This window comes from Rhinoraja longicauda, chromosome 10 (genome assembly GCF_053455715.1).
Source record: "Rhinoraja longicauda isolate Sanriku21f chromosome 10, sRhiLon1.1, whole genome shotgun sequence".
Lineage (NCBI taxonomy): Eukaryota > Metazoa > Chordata > Chondrichthyes > Rajiformes > Arhynchobatidae > Rhinoraja > Rhinoraja longicauda.
The window spans coordinates 31,395,341-31,417,018 of NC_135962.1; the positions used below are offsets into that span (position 1 = coordinate 31,395,341).

Sequence of the window (21,678 nt, forward strand, 5' to 3'; positions counted from 1 at the left end):
CAGGGGAGATTTGGACCCAACGGGTCCACCTCAGCCTAGTAGGACGTTAAAAGGCACGTCCAAAATGTAGTTAAGAAGGCAAACATCATGTTGACCTTTAATGTGAAGTTTGAGTTTAAGAATAGGAATGTTTTGTTGCAGTTGTATAGGATGTTTGCGAAGCCACACCTGGAATACCGTGCAGAGTTATGGGTCCTTAAATAAAAGTGGATGTAGGAGTATTGGAAGCAGTTGAAAATATATTAATCAGGTTAATTCCTGAGATGAGAGGGTTGTCTCCTCAAGCCAGGCTGGATATTTTGTGTCTCTATTGTGTTTCTGCAACGGGATACAAATTAGGTGCTTGGTTTAATATGGGAAAGTGAGAGTTTGAGGAATCAAAAGATGGATGGTGAGGTGAGAGTGGTGGAGGCTAGATCATTAGGTATATTGCAGGTGGAGAGAGATGAATATTTGAAAAATAGAGGAATTATGAGTTATGGGGAACTGGCACAGAAGAGGAGTTGATGCAACATAGTTTAATTATGTTCATATTGTTTGAAGGGGCAGGCTTGAGGAACCGAGTGGACTACTCCTGCTCCTATTTCTGTGTGGGTGTGTACGTGTGTCCTTGTGCAAATTTTCCAAAGGGCTATTTAGGGTATAATTAGAAAGTTAACAGAATGTTATTGTTATCACTACACAAATGGGGAAGTTATCCTTCAGTTCTAAAACTATATTAAGGGTAAAAGAGCCACCCAGGAGTGAATACAACTCCTTAAAGATAATGAGGATGCATGAATATGGAACTATAGAAAATGCCAAGGTGTTAAACGAATATTTCTCGTCTGCATTTACCGTGGAGAAAGACATGGATGTTAGGAAATTTGGGCATTACTAGTGACATCTTGAAGAGATCCACATTACAAAAGAGAAGTTGGTGGAGTTCTTAAAACACACAAAAGTAGATAAATCCCTAGGATCTGATCATTTGTATCCTAAGATAGTGGAACAAGTTAGGGAATAAATTGTGGTGCCCTTGGCTGAGATATTTGTATCATTGATAGCCATGTGTCAGGTTCTGTAAGACTAATATTGTACCGTGAAGAAAGATTGCAAGGAAAAGCCTGGGAACTACAGACCAGTGAGACAAGCATCAATGATGGGCAAGGTATTGGAGGGATTCTGAGAGACAAGAAAAACATGCATTTGGAAAAGCAAGGACTGATGAAGGATAGTTAACGGGGTTGTCTGTGGGAAATTGTGTCACATATGTAATTACATTTTTTGAAAAGGAGGCCAAAAAAGATTGTTGAGGATAGCGGAGTGGACATTGTCCACATGGGCTTCAGCAAAGTCTTTGAGATGGTATGGCATGGTAGGTGTTAACCCGTCCTTTACTGATCTATTCCTCAGCTACATATTATTTCCAACCAATACCAATTTTAACTCCTCTCTTATGATTTTCCCCCTCCATTTTTTTCTAACCATATCACACCATCATAGATGGCTGCATCTCAAATCACCCGATCCACTCTCAGATCTTCCTAAACTACCTTTCTTACCTGAAAAGTTATATTTTAACCAGGCTTTTGGTCACCCGCATGAACATTTTCCTCTTTGGGTCGCAAAACATTTTTGTTTCAATGTGACATTTGTGGAACATCTTGGCCCTATTCTTTCATGCCAATAGCTTTTTGTAGGTGGATTTGGTTCTTAATGTTATCTATGGAAAGTTATTTTGCACACAGCAATCAAATTAATTCACCTGATCACTTTATTGATGTTTATTGGAAAAAGCACTGCCATCCAAGAGATTCGAAAAATTCCCTGCTTATTTTGATAATATGCCATGAATTTTAATGGCTGCCGAAGCAGAAAAATCCTCCGTTTCACATTTCAATTGAAACATTGGGACAAATCATGCCACTATCTCAAATCATGTAGTCTCTGACAGCCTGCACTTATCTGAGCTGTAGTGTAGAAGGGTGAATGGAAGTTGGGTAGCAAGCCGCAGCGTTGAATAAGCCTCAGGTGTGCATAACTGCCAGGCCGGTCCTAATAGTCCATATTAGGAGGCACGCTGAGAGGTGGAGACTCATCTCCCATCCAAGTCAGCCAAGGGTTTGCAAGAGTATTGGTTTTTAAAAAATATTGATGAAAACAAGAACATTTAAATGCTGGTAAATGAAAATATTAATGTAAAAATAAATTAAAAATATATAATCTAATCTGCAGGGTAAATCAAAGCCGGTTTTGAAGAGGAGATTTGACAGCTGGATTTCATATGGAGTGGTTCAATGCCCCATAACTCCATATGAAATCCAGCGACGGAGCATAACGACAAATGTGCTGGCATTGGTCACTCAGCACATCCCAGACTTACAAAGAAATAATGAAAGTCTTGAATTTACTTGCCTGGGAATGGGTATATATCAGCTTTTCCTTTAGAAACGACTGATATCACCTAGATCGATATGACCACTGAACTCCCTAAGTACTGTGCTACAGTATCAACGCATTTAGTCAACACTGACCCGAGGGCTATTTACCAACCTAAAACAAAAGGCCCACTCGTAGTGCTCTTGAGTGTATGTATATAAATTCCAGAATACAGACACAAAATTGAAGTATGCAGGTGAAAAAGACACTTAAACAGAAAATGCTGGAAAAACCTAGTAGATCAAACAACATATGTGGAAAGAAATACAGAATTAAAATTTCAGATCAAAAACCAGCATTCTTTGTTTTAATTGCAGGTTTTCAGCAGTGGCACTAAAAAAAAAGTTCAGATGAAGGTAAAAACTATTGGGTTTTTAAATTTATATCATATCATTCAACTATAAACTAAGATGATAACTAAAAATATATTTTTTCTAACTGAACACAAAAAATGAAACAGATATTTTCATATTTTGCACTTAACACCATCCCACACATTTAAAGTTGCACCTCCTTCTCATGCACTTGGACTTTTTATTCTTTGTCATTCTAGATAGCAAAAGCCCCCGCTTAACGGAGTGGGAAGCTATCGATATTTCACTCAGCACAAGGTAACTACGAAACTGGTACAATTAAAAATGAGAAGCTAAGAAATTCATCCTAGTTCTGTACTATAAATGTTAATAGTTTGAAGACTCTAGCATTTTCTGTTTCATGGTCAGCATTATTATTGTAAAATTAAGCATTTAAAAAAAATATATATTTAAAGTTCATGGTTGAGCATTTGATATGTTGTAACCTACAAAATTATGGCACAAGCACTGGAAACTGGGATTAGGCCGGACAGCAGATTTGATGAACTGAATGGTCACATTCTGTGGAGTAAATTTCTGCAATATAGAGCATAATTCTGGTTTACTAATTCACACTAAACCTAAAAATGTTTTTTCCTAAACGCATTATATCTTTTCTCCAGAGACGTAGGTATACGTTGCACAACATCTATATCCAAGTTATTACAAATTTTACACATGGTATATCAATGAAATGGAAAAAAAGTACACTGATAAAAAAAATCCCCAAAACTTTGAAAGATTCCGTGTGGGTGATAAATAAAACCTCCTATGCTAATCTTTAGTTCCTATGTTGGACTGCAATCATTACATGTTATATTACTTGCTTTAAAGACTGGTCAAAAACAGAAAACACTGATGTTTTACATTGTGAAGGCCATAATTATCAGGTATCGAACATATAATAGTACAGCACTGAAAATGTCAAAATGGACATGTCAAAGGCTAGGGCATAGCTTTAAGGTAAGACGGGCAAAGTTTAAAGGAGATGTGCGGAGCAAGTTTTTTTAACGCAGAAAGTGATGGATGCTTGGTATGCGCTGCAGGGGTGATGTTGGAGGCAGATACGATAGTGGTGTTTAAGAGGCTTTTACATAGGCACGGTGTTTAAGAGACTTTTACATTTGCAGGAGATGGAGGAATATGGATCATGTGCAGGCAGATAAGAGAGGCTTATCTTGGCATCTTGTTCAACACATGCATTCAGCACTGAAGGGTCTGATCATATGCTGTGCTTTTCCATGTTCTATAAACAGGCCTTTTGGCTCACAAAGTCCATGTCAAACATGATGCTTAATGGCCTCTGCCTGCACTTGATCAATATCTATCCATTCCCTACCTATCCATGTGCGTATCTAAAAGTTTCTTAAATGCTACTATCGTGTCTACTTCTAACACCACGGCTGCACCAGGTTCCTAAGATTTACCACTCCGTGTAAAAAACATGCCCCATGCCCTTTAATTCAAAGGTCGACACAAAATGCTGGAGTAACTCAGCGGGTCAGGCAGCATCTCAGGAGAGAAGGAAAGGGTGACATTTTGGGTGGAGACCCTTCTTCAGACTGATGTCAGGGGAGGGGGCGGGAAAAAGATAGAATGTAGTAGGAGACAGGAAGACAGTGGGAGAACTGGGAAGGGGAGAGGAAAGAGAGGAACAGAGGAACTATTGGAAGTTAGAGAAATCAATGTTCCTACCGCTGGGGTGTAAACTGCCCAAGCGAAATATGAGATGCTGTTCCTCCAATTTGCGCTGGGCCTCACTATGACAATGGAGGAGGCCCATGACAGAAAGATCAGACTGGGAGTGGGAAGGGGAGTTGAAGTGCTGAGCCACCGGGAGATCAGGTTGGTTAAGGCAGACTGAGCAAAGGTTTTAATTCACATTACCTTTAAACTTTGTACCTCTCACCTTAAAGCTATGCCCTCTAGTCTTTGATATTTCCATGCTGGGAAAAAGGTTCTGACTGTCTACCGTATTATTTCACAATTTCCCTCTCTCCTAGATGCTGCCTGACCTGCTGAGTTACTCCAGCATTTTGTGATACCTTCGATTTGTACCAGCATCTGCAGTTATTTTCCTACATTTCATAATTTTACCTCATACGGTCTACCTCATAATTTTATATACATCTCGGATGGTGATGAATCAAATATTTTGCAAAAATTGATGTGGCTTATGTCATTAAAACATTTCAAAGAATTCCAATGAGGTGAAAGCATCATAAAATCCAGCATTTCAAATATTAATAAGTACATAAAATACAAAGAAACAAAGAAATAAAATATTTTAAAGCTTCAACTGATTAGTGCAGATTTTTTGTGGCCTCTCAAATTGAATTTCAATATTGAGGTTTAAGCCCAGGCCAAGAATTAAAACAGATCTGTGGGTTTGTGCAGGTCCTTTTAAATTAGATGGATCAAATTGAGTTCCAATTAATTCATATCGCAAAAATCTTGGAGGTTGCATCTGTACAAAGTGGCCCAATGTTTTGCCAATCTTTCAGTAATTGGAGGATGCAATGTTGAAAATAAAAGGTTAATTATCCTTCACATTCTCTTATTTTTCAGTTACAATGTTATTTTGAGTCATATTTTGCTGTTTTAGGGACGGCCAATATTTACATCATCTCCAAACTTTCCTTCCCATATTTAGATCTAAGGCAAAAATATAAAAGCAAGGGATCAGGTCCCAAGATCTGTGACACGCTACAAGGATGAGCCTTCTGGTCACAAAAACACATCATTATTATTACGCGTTGGTCCCTGCCACTGAGCATTGCAGATCCATCGTGTAATACTTCCTTGGATCCCATGTGCTGGCCCTTAATTGACTATGTTCCATGCATATTCATTTTAAAAGCCCTAAAATGCACAGTCATTGGTCCTCTTTGCCCCAATGTTACTACCTGCAGGCTTGAAACATCAGTCAGATGAAGCTTTTCTTTTTAAAAAATCAACGCTGACAATCTGTGCCTTTTTTAACTAAGTATTGATCTGTCCTTTAGAATGAATTCCAATAGACTTGTTTTTTCATATTTTTTTATATTTTCATATTTCAGATACAGCGCGGAAACAGGCCTTTTCGGCCCACCAAGTCCGCACCGCCCAGTGATCCCCGCAGCTCAACAGCTCAAGATATAGTTTCAGTGTCTTATGTACTTTAAAAGTAGCATAATTACTGACTAGTTACTCTTACCCATTAGCCAGCCACACACTAAAATAGAAGATGTTGCAAGTATTCAACTTCTTTTTAACAGTTCTTCAACAGTTTTTAATCTGATCTGCTGTTCATGGGGACTATTTAGTCAGAACTTAGGGTCTCAGAGCGAAAAAGGGTGAAAATGGCTTTTCTACCATCAGTGAAAAGGTGCTGGGGGTGTGGAGAGGCTGGCAGCTATATGTGGCATCAGTGATTGGGAAGCACATTTAGACGGCGCAATGAAACACACATGCATGTGACCTTCATGGTCCCAAAAGAGGTTAACTTTAAATTCTTCCACATTTTTGGGAGATGCACAAGAGGTCAAAGACTTGTAAAAGTGTGGAGTTCTCAGGGGGCTACAGGGGTGGAAAAGTATGATAAAAGGGTAAAGGTAAGGATCACAAAGAGATCCGAGCATAATGTACATTTTAAACTGGAGAAGTTGGGTGATTGCTAGAACAGTAATGTTATTATTGATGTGTGATCCTGACCAGGAGTACATTGGTCAGCAAAGTTTGGATGAGACTATGTTCTTGGTCTTAAGAGTGATGACATTCTTCATTGTAACAGGTGGCACTATAATACTGCTAAACAGGATTGATCCTGATCAGATAATCAACTTCAGGGGCGGAGCCTTGCAGCGACGGGGCCTCGGCGGTGGTGAGGCCTCGCGGGTCGACCAATGGTCGTTGAGAGTGTGGGGGGTCCGCCATGAGGGAGGGGAATGAACAATAGAGGACCTGGCCTGGGGGGGCCACGATGGGGGAGGGGGAAGAACAATGGACAATGGGAGGGAGGGGGGTGAGAACTATGGACAATGGAAGAACCGGCATGGAGGAATTGCTGTGATGGGGGGGGGAAGAACAAAGGAGGAGCCGGCGTACTTTGTAACTTTTTGTATGCCTTGGGTATGCAAAGAGTTTCTCTGCCTTGTCACATGTGACAATAAAGTATTCCATTCCATCCATTCCAATTTAAAATTCTCTAGAAACTGAAATCACTTTGTGATCTTGACATTCCTTTCTGCACCTTAAGGTATACAATTTGATTTACAACAGACCTGGCAGCCCAAAACTGAGAATCGTAAGGTTCTCTGGCACAGCAAAATTGTATCTCACCTTGAACTGTAAACTCTTGGCCTAACATTTCCCTCACTATCAACACAAAAAAATCAAACTTGATTCAATGTGGAGTATCAATGGGCACATCATGCAATGTACTAGGCATTTCTAAAAATCAAGTCCTAAACTGGCTGATTTCCAATCCAGGACTACATTTATTCTGAAGCAATTTGGAATAGAATTAACTGAGCATCCCCATGAACAGCAGATCGGATTAAAAACTCTTGCCTTGCAACATCCAGTCATCAATGGCAGTGGACAGTCAGAGTTCAGAGACACTTTTGACTGCATAAAGCATTTGCAGCCTTCTTCAGCCAAACGTGCTGCATGGATACTCTACCATCAAAGCATTCAATCTTTAGCCAATTCGATTTTCTCCACATGCTAATAAAATACAAATTAAATCCTTGGATACTGCAAAGAGTATGGGACCAGACAACACCATGGCTGCAGTACCAAAGAGCTATGCTTCAAAACTAGATTAGCCAAGCTATTCTATTGATTGATGTCTAGTCACAATGCAGTGAAATGCCTCGATATGTTCTGTCCATAAAAGGCAGAACAAATCCAATCTGCTTGATTACACAGCAAGTCAACAAAGTGATAAATTATTGGCAACAGTGCTATGAAATAGAATTTACCCACTATAGACCTTAAACTCTTGTTCCTCTTTTCACAGATGCTGCATGGCTTTCACAACATTTCCTGCATTTTATTTAAAAAAACATTATCCAGCAAGTTTACATACAAACTGCGAGTGGAATGCTATGTGATCATCTTAGTGAGAAAAATATTTATATTTCTGAGGAAGTTCAAAATTATGCATAAGAAAATCTCTTACAAATCTGCTGGAGAATATTAAAAAACATTTATTTTATTTAAAGAATTGCAAAAGTATAAAATAACAGACAGAAGAAAAAGGTCCATAAGCAAGGGTTAAAAAGATTATGCTGATTTGCCTGCTGAAGAATAATGGGAGGAGATTTATGTGGAGTGTAAATGCTGTCACAGATTAGTTCTGCTGTTCTGTTTTCTATGTTAGACACATTGCAAGTCTGTGCAAATGTAATCCCATTCAACTGGACAACTCAGATGTGAGAAAATGCAGAGGTCTAGAAGGACCAAAGTAGGTAACATTAAATTTAGAGTAACAGAGAATTGTTGTCAGTTTGTATCTTTGATTGATGAAATTCAATGCTATGAATGGACGGAAACCTGACTGCTAAAATCTAAACACTGAAATAAAAGCATTTGAAGATATCAATATTGTACAGAGTTCTAAATAAATCAATTCTGAAACACATGACACATTTAAATTAATTGTTCAATAGTATGTTTCAAGTGAAGTTATTTCAAGCTGTAAGTATGAATTTAGTCAGAAGAATGCAGGCAATATATTAAGTTACTACACTCCCAGTTTTCCCCTCTATCGGGATTTTCTAAATAAAGATTCCGCAACTCTGATAAACCAGTGAATCATCCTGATGCTGTCTGTTTATTACGCACTTTAACTTCAAAAGATGAGGTATTACCAGGGAAATAAAATGATGATTCATTCTAAGTGTACTCCAAAGGACAAATCCCATATAGCTCATTTGACACATAACAATAATATTGGTCAACATTGATTTGACTACCCACTATATTGAATTAATAGGAAATGAGTCATGGGTAAAACAATTGAAACATCACCTCAGCTAACTATGTACACCCAAAAGTAACGAGACTTAAATTGGAAATAGATATTATAATTGAAATACCGTAAGACCACAGGGATAAATGCAATAGGTCAGAACATATCCAAGATCTTAGAGTTTTCATGATCTGTGTCATGAATATGTTAAGAAAATTACCCTGGATCTAATTTCTGCCATATTTCCTTTGCCATATGGCAATGCCCATTACTTAAATATATTTAGAAATGCTCTTTAACAATACTTCAATTTAATGATTATTTTTTGGGACATTGAAATTACAAGCAGAGCCAACGTTTATTGCTCATAACTAACTGCCCTTGAGAAGGCGATAGTGAGCTCTCATCCTTATAATGACATAAAATGATTAAAGAATGCTGATTATGTTTTCAAGTGCGTTCAGGGGTGAGGGAATTCACTGTTCTTGTCCTTCTTGTACTAGAATGTCATGGGATTGGGGGTTAATTGTTTTCTTGATTTTAAGGGCAATCACTCTCACCTCACCTCCGAAATTCAACGTTGTTTAGTCCCTGGATTAAAATTATGTTGGACATTGAGGTACCGATTCCAGTGGGGACATCCCTCAAACAAAGGTAGGAATATCATCCCAGGGGGCCAGCTGAGTGGCAATCCTGCTATGTATAAGGGACCAGGGAGGTGCTGACACGACTGAGTAAAACACTAGCAATAATGAATGTGTAGACATGAAGAATGTATTAAGAGTCTTGCATGCTTTTTTGGTTTTGTATATTTTTATGAATAAAGTTTATTTTCATTTTTTTTTAACGTCCAAGCAAAAGCTACAGGTTGGGCTGCTTGATTGCACTAACAAATATTCCATCACTTTGCTAATTATGAATGAATTGGGCAGTAATTATAATTGGATTCAATTTGCTCTGCCTTTTTGGAAACATCACATTTTCTGTAAATGCTAGTGTGTAATAGCTGTACTTTTATATTTTTTCCTTGCAACATAGATGGAGCCATTAGTCTGCGCTGGCTCTCAAACATAATCCACCAATCCCCACCCATGTCCCTTTTTTCTCTCACTTACACATATGATGGAACGTTTGATGGCACTGGGCTTGTACTTGCTGGAATTTAGAAGGATGAGGGAAAACCTCATAGAAACTTACCGAAAAGTGAAAGGCTTGGATCGAGTGGATGGGAGATGTGAGCACGAGTGGAGAGTCTAGGACTGGAGGTCATAGCCTTAGAATTAAAGGGCATTCCTTTAAGAAGGAGATGAGGAGTAATTTCTTTAGTCAAAGGGTGGTGAATCGGTGCGGCCTCGGTGGGCCGAAGGGCCTGTTTCCGCGCTGTATCTCTGAACTAACCTAAAAGATCAGAAGAATGGGGTTAGGAGTGATAGATCAGCCATGATTGAATGGTGGACTAGACTTAATGGGCCAAATGGCCTATTTCTGCTCCTATCACTTATGATAAGGACATGCTTGCTATTGAGGGAGTGCAGCGTAGGTTCACCAGGTTAATTCCCGGGTTGGCGGGACTGACATATGATGAAAGAATCAGTCGACTCGGCTTATATTCACTGGAGTTTAGAAGGATGAGAGGGGATCTTAAGGGCCAAATGACATACTCCTACACCTATTTTCAATCTTATAGCAACATATAAAATTCTCAAGGGATTGGACAGGCTAGATGCAGGAAAAATGTTCCCGATGTTGGGGGAGTCCAGAACCTGGGTCACCATTTAAGAATAAGGGGTAGTCCATTAAGGACTGAGATGAGGAAAAACTTTTTCACCCAGAGAGTTGTAAATCTGTGGAATTCTCTGCCAAGGAAAGCAGTGGAGGCCAATTCACTGGATGTTTTCAAGAGAGAATTACACCGATGAGCCAAAACATTATGACCACTGACAGGTGAAGGGAATGACATTGATTATCTTGTTACAATGACACCTGTCAAGGGGTGGGATATAGTAGGCAGCAAGTGAACAGTCAGTTCTTGAAGTTGATGTGTTGGGCAGGTGTAAAAACCTGAGCGACTTTGACAAGGGGCAAATTGCGATGGCCAAACGACTGGGTCACAGCATCTCTGAAACGGTAAGGCTTGTGGGGTGCTCCCGGTCAGCAGTGGTGAGTACCTACCGACAGTGGTCCGAGGAGGAACAAACCACAAACTGGCAACAGGGTGTTGGGCGCCCAAGGCTCATCGATGCACGAGGGCAACGAAGGCTACCCTGTCTGGTCCGAACCGACAGAAAGTCTACTGTGGCACGTACAGAAAGTTTTAATGGTGGTCACGGGAAGAATGTGTGACAATACACAGTGCATCCACCTCCAGTTTAAATTCCATTTGGAATATTTTGGAGGACCAAGAACCAAGAATCGCACCCTGCTGCGTATGGGGCTGGTGTCCTGGCCTCCAAATTCTCCAGATCTCAATTCGATTGAGCATCTGTGGGATGTGCTGGATCGACAAGTCCGATCTACGGCGGCTCCACCTCGCAACTTATACGACTTGAAGGATCTGCTGCTAATGTTTTGGTGCCAGACACCACAGGACACCTTCAGGGGTCTTGTAGAGTCCCTCACCGGGAAACATGCAAACTCCACAGAGAAGGCATTATAGTTCAGGTTTGAGACTGGGCTGCTGGAGCAACATCATGGACTGTTGTGCTACTGCACAACACTGTAACAATTATGATTGAGGCTCTGCCAGTTCTGGAGTGAAGTCTTCAGGTCTACTGCCAGGATGTTTTCTGGTTCAACGGGTTTTACTGTATCCATTTTTCGCAGCCATTTCCTGACATTATGTGGAATGAATCAAACTGTTTGAAGACTGGCTACAGTGATGGTGGGAATTGCGAGGCAAAGCAAAAATGAACAATCCACTTGATACAACTGTTACAACCACTGAAAGCTGTAAAATTCCTGGAACCTCTTCCTTCTGTCAGTTGTTTATCTGCCCATCAGCTTTCAAAACTTTATCTGCGGCTTGACAGCAGAACTTTTTTTAGGTCAATCTATTTTATATTGTCTTTGTTGTTTAACACATCTGTAGGCCTGTAATGGAGTTTTATGTCAGCACCTCAGTTTTAAATTCCTCTGTATGTTTAGTTGGTTAGAGAAACTGCCTTCTTGCCTGATTAATAAAGGATAATGTCCAACATAAAAAAATATTCATTAGATGGAAGATGAGAAGATGACAAAAGCATATTGAAACAGATGGATCGCAAGTAATATGGATTTATTTTTTTTTGTATTATGGAAATTGTGCATGATATATTTTCCTGGCACCTAGACAGCAAATATAAGAGAGTGTTGAAGTCTATTTTCTTTGTAAATTGATTAAAGAACTGTTTTGCATTATGCTATGCTTTCCTCAACATCAGAATTGCCCAAAGCACTTTAGTGTAAAAACAATTCTACTGTGCAACTCTCAATATGATGTGTCTCATGATATTGCATGGTCAGATACACCGTAGGTATTATCATGTTTCCATGACAAAAATTAGGCATATGTTTGTTTCACGTGCAACGTGTTGTTGAAGTAGCCTCTTTGTATCTGTGCACTAAGTAACTATATTCTGAGGAGCAAACAATACTACTCTTGGGAAGTGGAAAATACAGCTTGAAATAATAACTGCAGCTAGAAATAATAAACACAACTTAAAATAATAATCCAATTAAGATTAAATAAGATTGTGTCTACGTTTTGCAGGCGGCATGCAGGAGAACACAGGTCTACTCACGTTTTGACCTTTTCAAGCTAAAATCTGCAGACAGAACTTCAGCAGTAATAAATGGGCCTTTAAGCAACATAAATGCATATGCAAGTTTGCAATTGTCTGACAGCCCAACCACCAGGAACACAGGTACAGCAACTGGAAGTGTCATGGAGGGCTCTATTGTGCTAAAAGTGGTTGCCGGGGAGGCCTTCAGATAAAACTGAAGAGTCATGCCAAATCCTTCTGGATGCACAATCACTGGAGAATGGGATTGAGGACCAAAAAGCAAGAGTGCTGTATCAGAGGGACATAGGGCACTGATGTGTACTCTGTTTCACAAAGACATGGCTAACTCCCAACTCTCCAGACACAAAGCACCAGCCTGATGATTTTTCCATCCACTCTATGGGCTAGAGACAACCGTATGGACTATAATAGCAGTGCCCAGGAAAATCATGGTAACCTGCTGCTGCCCATTAGCACTTGCATCCACCACATTGAAGTAAAGAATTGCTTTGAGAGGTGCATTATGGCATAAATCAATTCCTGTTTCAGAAATAAGCTGGATGACCCCATTCAATTTACCTATTCCCACAACAGAACAAAAGGAAATGCTGTTTCACTTGCTCTCCGCTCTGCCCTGGACCACCTAGATAACAGAAACACACATATAAGGCTGCTGTTCTTTGACTCCAGCTTGGTGTTCAACACAATCATGCTCTCCAAACTCATCATCAAGCTCTACAACTGCACTTCTGCACAACCCTAATCCTACCTCAACCACAGAATATCTCTTGCACTACCATGGACTTTCTTGCAGAATTTATGTACAATATTTGTTTTTGTGTGTTGGCTATGTGCCATTTTACCTGCACCTCAGCGAACTTGTGAATTTGACAATAAACAAGTCTGAACTTGAATAAGGCACAGAATAAAGAGTACAGTAGGTGCCAGTTCAGTTCCTATCTTTCAGTCATGCACTCATGTTTGCCCATTTATATTTCCATTATATCGTCTCTTGTTCACATGTATATATTACAGTAGATAGCAAATATATAAAGTCTATATATATTTGCTTTGTTGTAATTATACATTCCCGCTGTTGAGAAGATTATGTCTGCAGTTCCATTACAAAATATACACACTGGAACTTCTCATGGAAAATCAGGCATCTGTGCAATACAATATATTTTATATATTTCATACAGAAAAATAGTTTGTCCCATTGATAAATTCAATAAAATAGAATACAAAGTAGCACATCAAGTATGAAAAATCACTTGGAGAAATAAAAATTCAGCAATGATCAGGAGTGGTTGTGCATTCCATTATTTAAAATATTATGATTTGAGTTAGAAGCTGAAAATGAAAATCTTAACATTCATTTTGTCATTTCCAATTCTACCTGAATGAATTTGCAGATTGCACTATGAGTGCTACCTTTTGAGAGAATTTTTTTTTCTACTTTGAAAACAATGGGAGAGCAGCCATCTTGCTGAAAGACTTTAAAAACCTTTTTTTAAATAGGCGGGAAGAGGTTGAAGGATATTTTTTTGGTGTTGCTGATTGTGGAGCCGGGGTATTAGATTGAAGCAGGCGTCCAAATGGTTCAGCTAGCAGGTGAGTAGCAAATAAAAAGTTGGCAAGGCACAGTGGAGCAGCCTGTTGAGAGTGGCCATGTTGCAGTGAAATGCAACTTGAGGCTTTGTCTGATGAGTGTGGGGGTTGTAGGATGGATGAGCAACCTAACCGGGGCACCATGGTTCAGGGGGGTTATTCACGAGGGGAGAAAGAACAAAAGCATAGTTGTCATTGGGGATAGTACAGTCGGGAATAGACATTATGCTCTGTCACGTGGATTGAGAGTCCCGAAGGCTGTGTTGCCTGCCTGGTGCCTGGATTTGGGACGTATGACCTGCAGAGGAACTTGGAGTGGGTGGGCAAATATTCAGTCGTAATGGTCCATGAAGGTACCAATGGTGTAGGTAGAACAAGAAAAGAGGCTATGCTGAGGGAATTTGAGCAGTTAGGAACTAAATTGAAAAGCAGGATCAAAAAGGTAATAATCTCTGGATTGCTACCTGAGCCACGAGCAAAGTGGCAAAGGGTTGAGAAGATTAGAGTTGAATACGTGGCTCAAAGATTGGTGTGGAACAAGGGGATCTGAATTTATGGGACATTGGTATCAGTATTGGGGCAGGAGGGAGCTGGTTCGATGGGACGAACTCCACTTGAACCCGACTGGGACTAGGGTCCTGGCAAACTGCATAACCAGGGCTTTAAACTAAATAGTGGGGGGAGGGATTCACATAGATATGGCTTTAAACTAAATAGTGGGGGGAGGGATTAACACAGTGGAAGTGTATCGATGAAGCTGAATGGAGAAGTTCCCAGAAGTAATAGTTTAAGAAGGGATGGGAGACTAAGATCATGTAAAATTGCCTTTTCTGGTTGACTGCCAGTGACTAGCGGTGTCCCGCAGGGGTCGGTGCTGGGGCCGCTACTCTTCACGTTGTATATCAATGATTTGAATGAAGGAATTGTAGGCATTGTGGCCAAGTTAGTAGATGACATGAAGATAAGTGGAGGGGCACACCATCTCGAGAAAGCAGGGACTCTGCAGAAGGACTTGGAAAGATTGGGAGACTGGGCTAAGAAGTGTCACATGCAATACTGCATAGCAAAGTGTAGAGTCATGCATTTTGGTAGTAGGAATAAAGACGTAGATTATTTTCTAAATGGGGAGAGAATTCAGAAATTGGAGATGCAAGGGGACTTGGGAGTGCTGGTATAGGATTCCCAAAAAGTTAATTTGCAAGTTGAATCGTTAGTAAGGAAGGCAAATGCAATGCCAGCATTTATTTCGAGAGGACTAGAATATAAAAACAGGGATATAATGCTGAGGCTTTATAAAGCACTGGTCAGACTGCATTTGGAGTATTGTGAGCAGTTTTGGGCCCCATCTCTGAGGAAGGATGTGTTGGCATTGGAGAGGGTCCAGACGAGGTTTTACAAGAATGATTCAGAAATGATTGGGTTAACATATGATAAATGACATTGTGCCTGTACTCGCTGGAGTTTAGGCTGAGGGCGGAACCCCATTGAAGCTTACTGAATTGTGAAAGACCTGGAGAGAGTGGATGTGGAGAGGATGTTTCCATTAGCAGGAGAGTCTAAGACCAGAGGTCATAGCCTCAGAATAAAAGGACGTACCTTTAGAAAGAAGATGAGGAAGAATCTCTTTAGTCAGATGGTAGTGAATCTGTGGAAATCATTGCCACAGATGGCTGTGAAGGCCAAGTCATTGGGTATTTTTAAGGGGCAGATTGACAGATTCTTGATTAGTACGGGTGACAACAGTAATGGAGAGAAGGCAGGAGAATGCGGTTGAGAGGGAAGGATAGATCAGCCATGATTGAATGGTAGAGTAGACTTGATGGACCGAATGGCCCAATTCTGCCCCTGTAACTTATGAACATGTATTGTGCTACCTATACCAACAGAGCCGAGTGTAAGACAGTAAGCCTACAAGCATCCAACTTCCAGTTCACATCTGCATTCTGCATTTTAATGTACAACCACATAGAAACATAGAAACATAGAAAATAGGTGCAGGAGTAGGCCATTCGGCCCTTCGAGCCTGCACCGCCATTCAATATGATCATGGCTGATCATCCAGCTCAATACCCCCTGATCCCTTTAGCAAAAAGGGCCACATCTAACTCCCTCTTAAATATAGCCAATGAACTGGCCTCAACTACCTTCCGTGGCAGAGAATTCCACAGACTCTCTGTGTGAAGAAATGTTTTCTCATCTCGGTCCTAAAAGACTTCCCCTTTATCCTTAAGCTGTGACCCCTGGTTCTGGACTCCCCCAACATCGGGAACAATCTTCCCGCATCTAGCCTCTCCAACCCCTTAAGAATTTTATATGTTTCTATAAGATCCCCCCTCAGTCTTCTAAATTCCAGCGAGTACAAGCCCAGTCTATCCAGTCTTTTCTCATATGAAAGTCCCGCCATCCCAGGGATCAATCTGGTGAACCTTCTCTGTACTCCCTCTCAGGCAAGAACGACTTTCCTCAGGTTTGGAGACCAAAACTGCACACAATACTCCAGGTGCGGTCTCACCAAGGCCCTGTACAACTGCAGCAGAACCTCCCTGCTCCCAAACTCAAATCCTCTTGCTATGAATGCCAACATACCATTCGCTTTCTTCACTGCCTGCTTCACCTGCATGCTTGCTTTCAATGACTGGTGCACCATGACACCGAGGTCACGTTGCATCTCCCCTTCTCCCAATCGGTCACCATTCAGGTAATACTCTGCTTTCCTGTTCTTGCCGCCAAAGTGGATAACCTCACATTTATCCACATTATATTGCATCTGCCATGCATTTGCCCACTCGCCTAATCTATCCAAGTCACTCTGCAGCCTCCTAGCATCCTCCTCGCAGCTAACACTGCCACCCAGCTTCGTGTCATCCGCAAACTTAGAGATGTTGCATTCAATTCCCTCGTCTAAATCATTAATATACACTGTAAATAACTGGGGTCCCAGCACTGAGCCTTGCGGTACCCCACTAGTCACTGCCTGCCATTCCGAAAAGGACCCGTTTATTCCTACTCTTTGCTTCCTGTCCGCCAACCAATTTTCTATCCACCTCAACACTGAACCCTCAATACCGTGTGCTTTAAGTTTGTACACCAATCTCCTATGTGAGACCTTGTCGAAGGCCTTCTGAAAGTCCAGATATAACACATCGACTGGTTCTCCCTTATCCACTCTACTAGTTACATCCTCGAAAAATTCTATAAGATTCGTCAGACATGATTTGCCTTTGGTAAATCCATGCTGACATAATGGAGGACGCTGACGACGAGTCACTACAAATCTCCTGGCTGAAAATGCATATATTTCTGTTGATGATATTTCCTATGTGCAGTGCACTATGCCACCATTTAACCATACTAAATATACAAATTCATGTTGCTGGTCTTAATTTGAGCCAGATTGAATGTTTAAAAAAATGCCTTAGCAATATCATACAATCATTTACATTAGACTGCAGTCATGACTTGATAAACCAATGGTTTAATCAAATAAAAGATGTTGTTAAATATTCTTTATTGAATACTCACAATTTTGGACTGCGTACCCTTAGCTGAGATGTTGGCGACATTTAATCCATCAATTACAACATCAAACGGGAGACGATTCTTCACAAAGGACTGAAAATGTTGCAATTCCTAAACAAAAATCGGAAACAAACATTTTGCTAACAGATTACAAAACTGTATTATATTTAGACAACAAAAACCTGTGGAATATTCTCTGTTTGGAATAATTTATTAGCAAACGTACACATTTTTGCTGTAATCTTGAGCAAAAAACAAATGCTGCAAGACCACAGTAGGCCAGGCCACATTTGTGGGGGGAAAGGGATCCTCCTTCACACTGAATTATGTATCATAGATTAACTTTCAGACAGTAAAATGAATTTTACTGTTAATTTGTGTACAGCATGTTAAAAATTATTCTGATTAAGTGACATCCTCCACTTTACCAGCACAATTTTGAGTGTAAGAGTCATGCAACCCAACCTCATTCCCATTTACTCCATTTATACTTAACGTTACTCGGCAAGGACACCAGATTAATCAAGGTTGAGTCTCACCCTGGACACTCCCTCTTCTCCCCTCTCCCATCAGGCAAGAAGAATAGAAGTGGTAAAATACATACCTCCAGATTCAGGTATAGTTTCTTTCCAGCTGTTATCAGGCAATAGAACCATCCTATCACCAACTAGAGAGCAGTGCTGACCTACCATCAACCTCATTGGAACCCTTGGACTATCTTTGATCAGACTTTACTGGGCTTTATGTTGCACTAAACTTTATTCCCCTCATCCTGTATCTGTACACTGAATGGCTTGATTGTAATCATGTATAGTTTTTCCACTGACTGGATAGCGCACCACAAAAAAGTATTTCACTGTACTTCGATACAGGTAGCAATAAACTAAACTTAAACACCAGACACTGATCATGGTATTGCACCTCATTGAAGTTTAGCGGTATGATCTGAAATTTTAAGAATAAAATCTACTAGTCTGTTATAAAACATAGCTGTATAGTACCTCAATGTTCTTCAAAAAAGTTAATCTTTCATTCTCACCCTGAATGTAACCCAATAGCCATCACGTTGTTGACTCTAAATTGCCCTCTGAAACAGCCTAGCAATCTATTGGCAATTAAAAACAAGCAATAACTGGAGAAGCTGATGAGAGGAGCAGGACTTTTAAAAAGGCCAGACAATTAACAAAGCCCCACGGTTAATGAGGTGAGGTGAGGTGAGTTTCAACTGGAGAAGCTCAAAGCAGTCCTGGAGTGACTGCTCCTAGTGAGTGTATAAAAGAAAGGTAGATACAAGTAAAGTAGTTGTAATGGGAGCGGGCAAGTGCCGGGCTCTGGTTTGAGGGGCCGGGTTTGCAAGGGCCGGGTTCTGGCCTTGCGGCAGGCAAGTGCTGGGTTGTCGGTTGGAGAGGCTTTGATGCAGAGGGCGATGGTAGGATAAAGTGCACTTTTTTTTCCCTTTCATTTGTAAATTTCCTCTTGAAGTACAGATGGCAGTTAGGTCAGTTGTATGCACTTCCTGCAGGATATGGGAAGTCGGGGACATTTTCAATAATAGACACAAAGTGTTGGAGTAACTCAGTGGGTCAGGCAGCATCTTTGGAGGAAAAGTATAAGTGATGTTTTGGGTCGGAACCTTTCTTCAGACTGAAAGTAAAGGGGAGGGAACTAGTAGCACGACTAGGGTGGGGGGGGGGGGGGGGGGGGGAGGGGGAAGAGAGTGAATGCAGGGGTTACTTGAAATTAGAGAAATCACCGTTCATACCACTACCAAAGCAAAATATGAGGAGCTGTTCTTCCAATTTGCATATGTCCTCACTCTGACAATGGATGAGGCCCAGGACAGAAAGGTCAGCAGCAGGGGAGTTAAAGTGTTTGGCAACCAGTAGGTCGCGTAGGCCAAGGCAGACTGAGCGCAAGTGTTCAGCAAAACGATTACCCAGTCTGCACTTGGTCTTGCCGATATATAGAAGAATCGAGAACAATGGATACAGTAGATGAGGTTGGAGGAGGTACAAGTGAACATCTGCCTCGCCTGAAAGGACTGTCGGGGTCCCTGGATGGAGCCAAGGGAGGAGATATAAGGACAGGTGTTGCATCTCCTGCAGTTGCAGGGGAAAGGTTCTGATCCGAAACGTCACTCATCCTTTTTCTCCAGAGATGCTGCCTGACCCACTGAGTTGCTTCAGCACTTTGTGTCTATCTTCAGTATAAACCAGCATCTGCAGTTCCTTTCTACACATTTCCAGTGTCCCCAAGGAATATACCTGTGGGAGGTGTGTCCAGCTGCAGGTGCTTACTGACCACATTAGGGAATTGGAGCAGCAGCTACACAACCTTCAGATCATCTGGGAGACTGAAGAGGTCATAGACAGACAATAGACAATAGACAATAGGTGCAGGAGTAGGCCATTCAGCCCTTCGAGCCAGCACCGCCATTCAATGCGATCATGGCTGATCACTCTCAATCAGTACCCCGTTCCTGCCTTCTCCCCATACCCCCTCACTCTGCTATCCTTAAGAGCTCTATCCAGCTCTCTCTTGAAAGCATCCAACGAACTGGCCTCCACTGCCTTCTGAGGCAGAGAATTCCACACCTTCACCACCCTCTGACTGAAAAAGTTCTTCCTCATCTCCGTTCTAAATGGCCTACCCCGTATTCTTAAACTGTGGCCCCTTGTTCTGGACTCCCCCAACATTGGGAACATGTTATCTGCCTCTAATGTGTCCAATCCCCTAATTATCTTATATGTTTCAATAAGATCGCCCCTCATCCTTCTAAATTCCAGTGTATACAAGCCCAATCGCTCCAGCCTTTCAACATACGACAGTCCCGCCATTCCGGGAATTAACCTAGTGAACCTACGCTGCACGCCCTCCAGAGCAAGAATATCCTTCCTCAAATTTGGAGACCAAAACTGCACACAGTACTCCAGGTGCGGTCTCACCAGGGCCCGGTACAACTGTAGAAGGACCTCTTTGCTCCTATACTCAACTCCTCTTGTAACGAAAACCAACATTCCATTGGCTTTCTTCACTGCCTGCTGTACCTGCATGCTTCCTTTCATTGACTGATGCACTAGGACACCCAGATCTCGTTGAACTGCCCCTCCTCCTAACTTGACACCATTCAGATAATAATCTGCCTTTCTATTCTTACTTCCAAAGTGAATAACCTCACACTTATCTACATTAAACTGCATCTGCCATGTATCCGCCCACTCACACAACCTGTCCAAGTCACCCTGCAGCCTTATTGCATCTTCCTCACAATTCACACTACCCCCCAACTTAGTATCATCTGCAAATTTGCTAATGGTACTTTTAATCCCTTCGTCTAAGTCATTAATGTATATCGTAAATAGCTGGGGTCCCAGCACCGAACCTTGCTGTACCCCACTGGTCACTGCCTGCCATTCCGAAAGGGACCCATTTATCCCCACTCTTTGCTTTCTGTCTGTCATGTCAGTACCCTACCCCCAATACCATGTGCCCTAATTTTGCCCACTAATCTCCTATGTGGGACCTTGTCGAAGGCTTTCTGAAAGTCGAGGTACACCACATCCACTGACTCTCCCTTGTCAATTTTCCTAGTTACATCCTCAAAAAATTCCAGTAGATTTGTCAAGCATGATTTCCCCTTCGTAAATCCATGCTGACTCGGAATGATCCCGTTACTGCTATCCAAATGCTCAGCAATTTCGTCTTTTATAATTGACTCCAGCATCTTCCCCACCACTGATGTCAGACTAACTGGTCTATAATTACCCGTTTTCTCTCTCCCTCCTTTCTTAAAAAGTGGGATAACATTTGCTATCCTCCAATCCACAGGAACTGATCCTGAATCTATAGAACATTGAAAAATGATCTCCAATGCTTCCACTATTTCTAGAGCCACCTCCTTAAGTACTCTGGGATGCAGACCATCAGGCCCTGGGGATTTGTCAGCCTTAAGTCCCATCAGTCTACCCAAAACCATTTCCTGCCTAATGTGGATTTCCTTCAGTTCCTCCATCACCCTAGGTTCTCCGGCCCCTAGAACATTTGGGAGATTGTGTGT

At 41.3% G+C, this 21,678-nt stretch overlaps 1 protein-coding gene across 1 annotated transcript in view; it reads right to left on the bottom strand.

Annotated features, from left to right (window-relative positions):
• Window positions 1-21,678, bottom strand: part of prorp (protein only RNase P catalytic subunit) — a 40,951-nt gene that overhangs the window by 11,278 nt on the left and 7,995 nt on the right. The window contains exon 4 of the mRNA XM_078406574.1: window positions 17,625-17,732. Coding sequence (XP_078262700.1) covers window positions 17,625-17,732 — 108 coding nt within the window. The remainder of the gene's footprint in view (window positions 1-17,624; window positions 17,733-21,678) is intronic.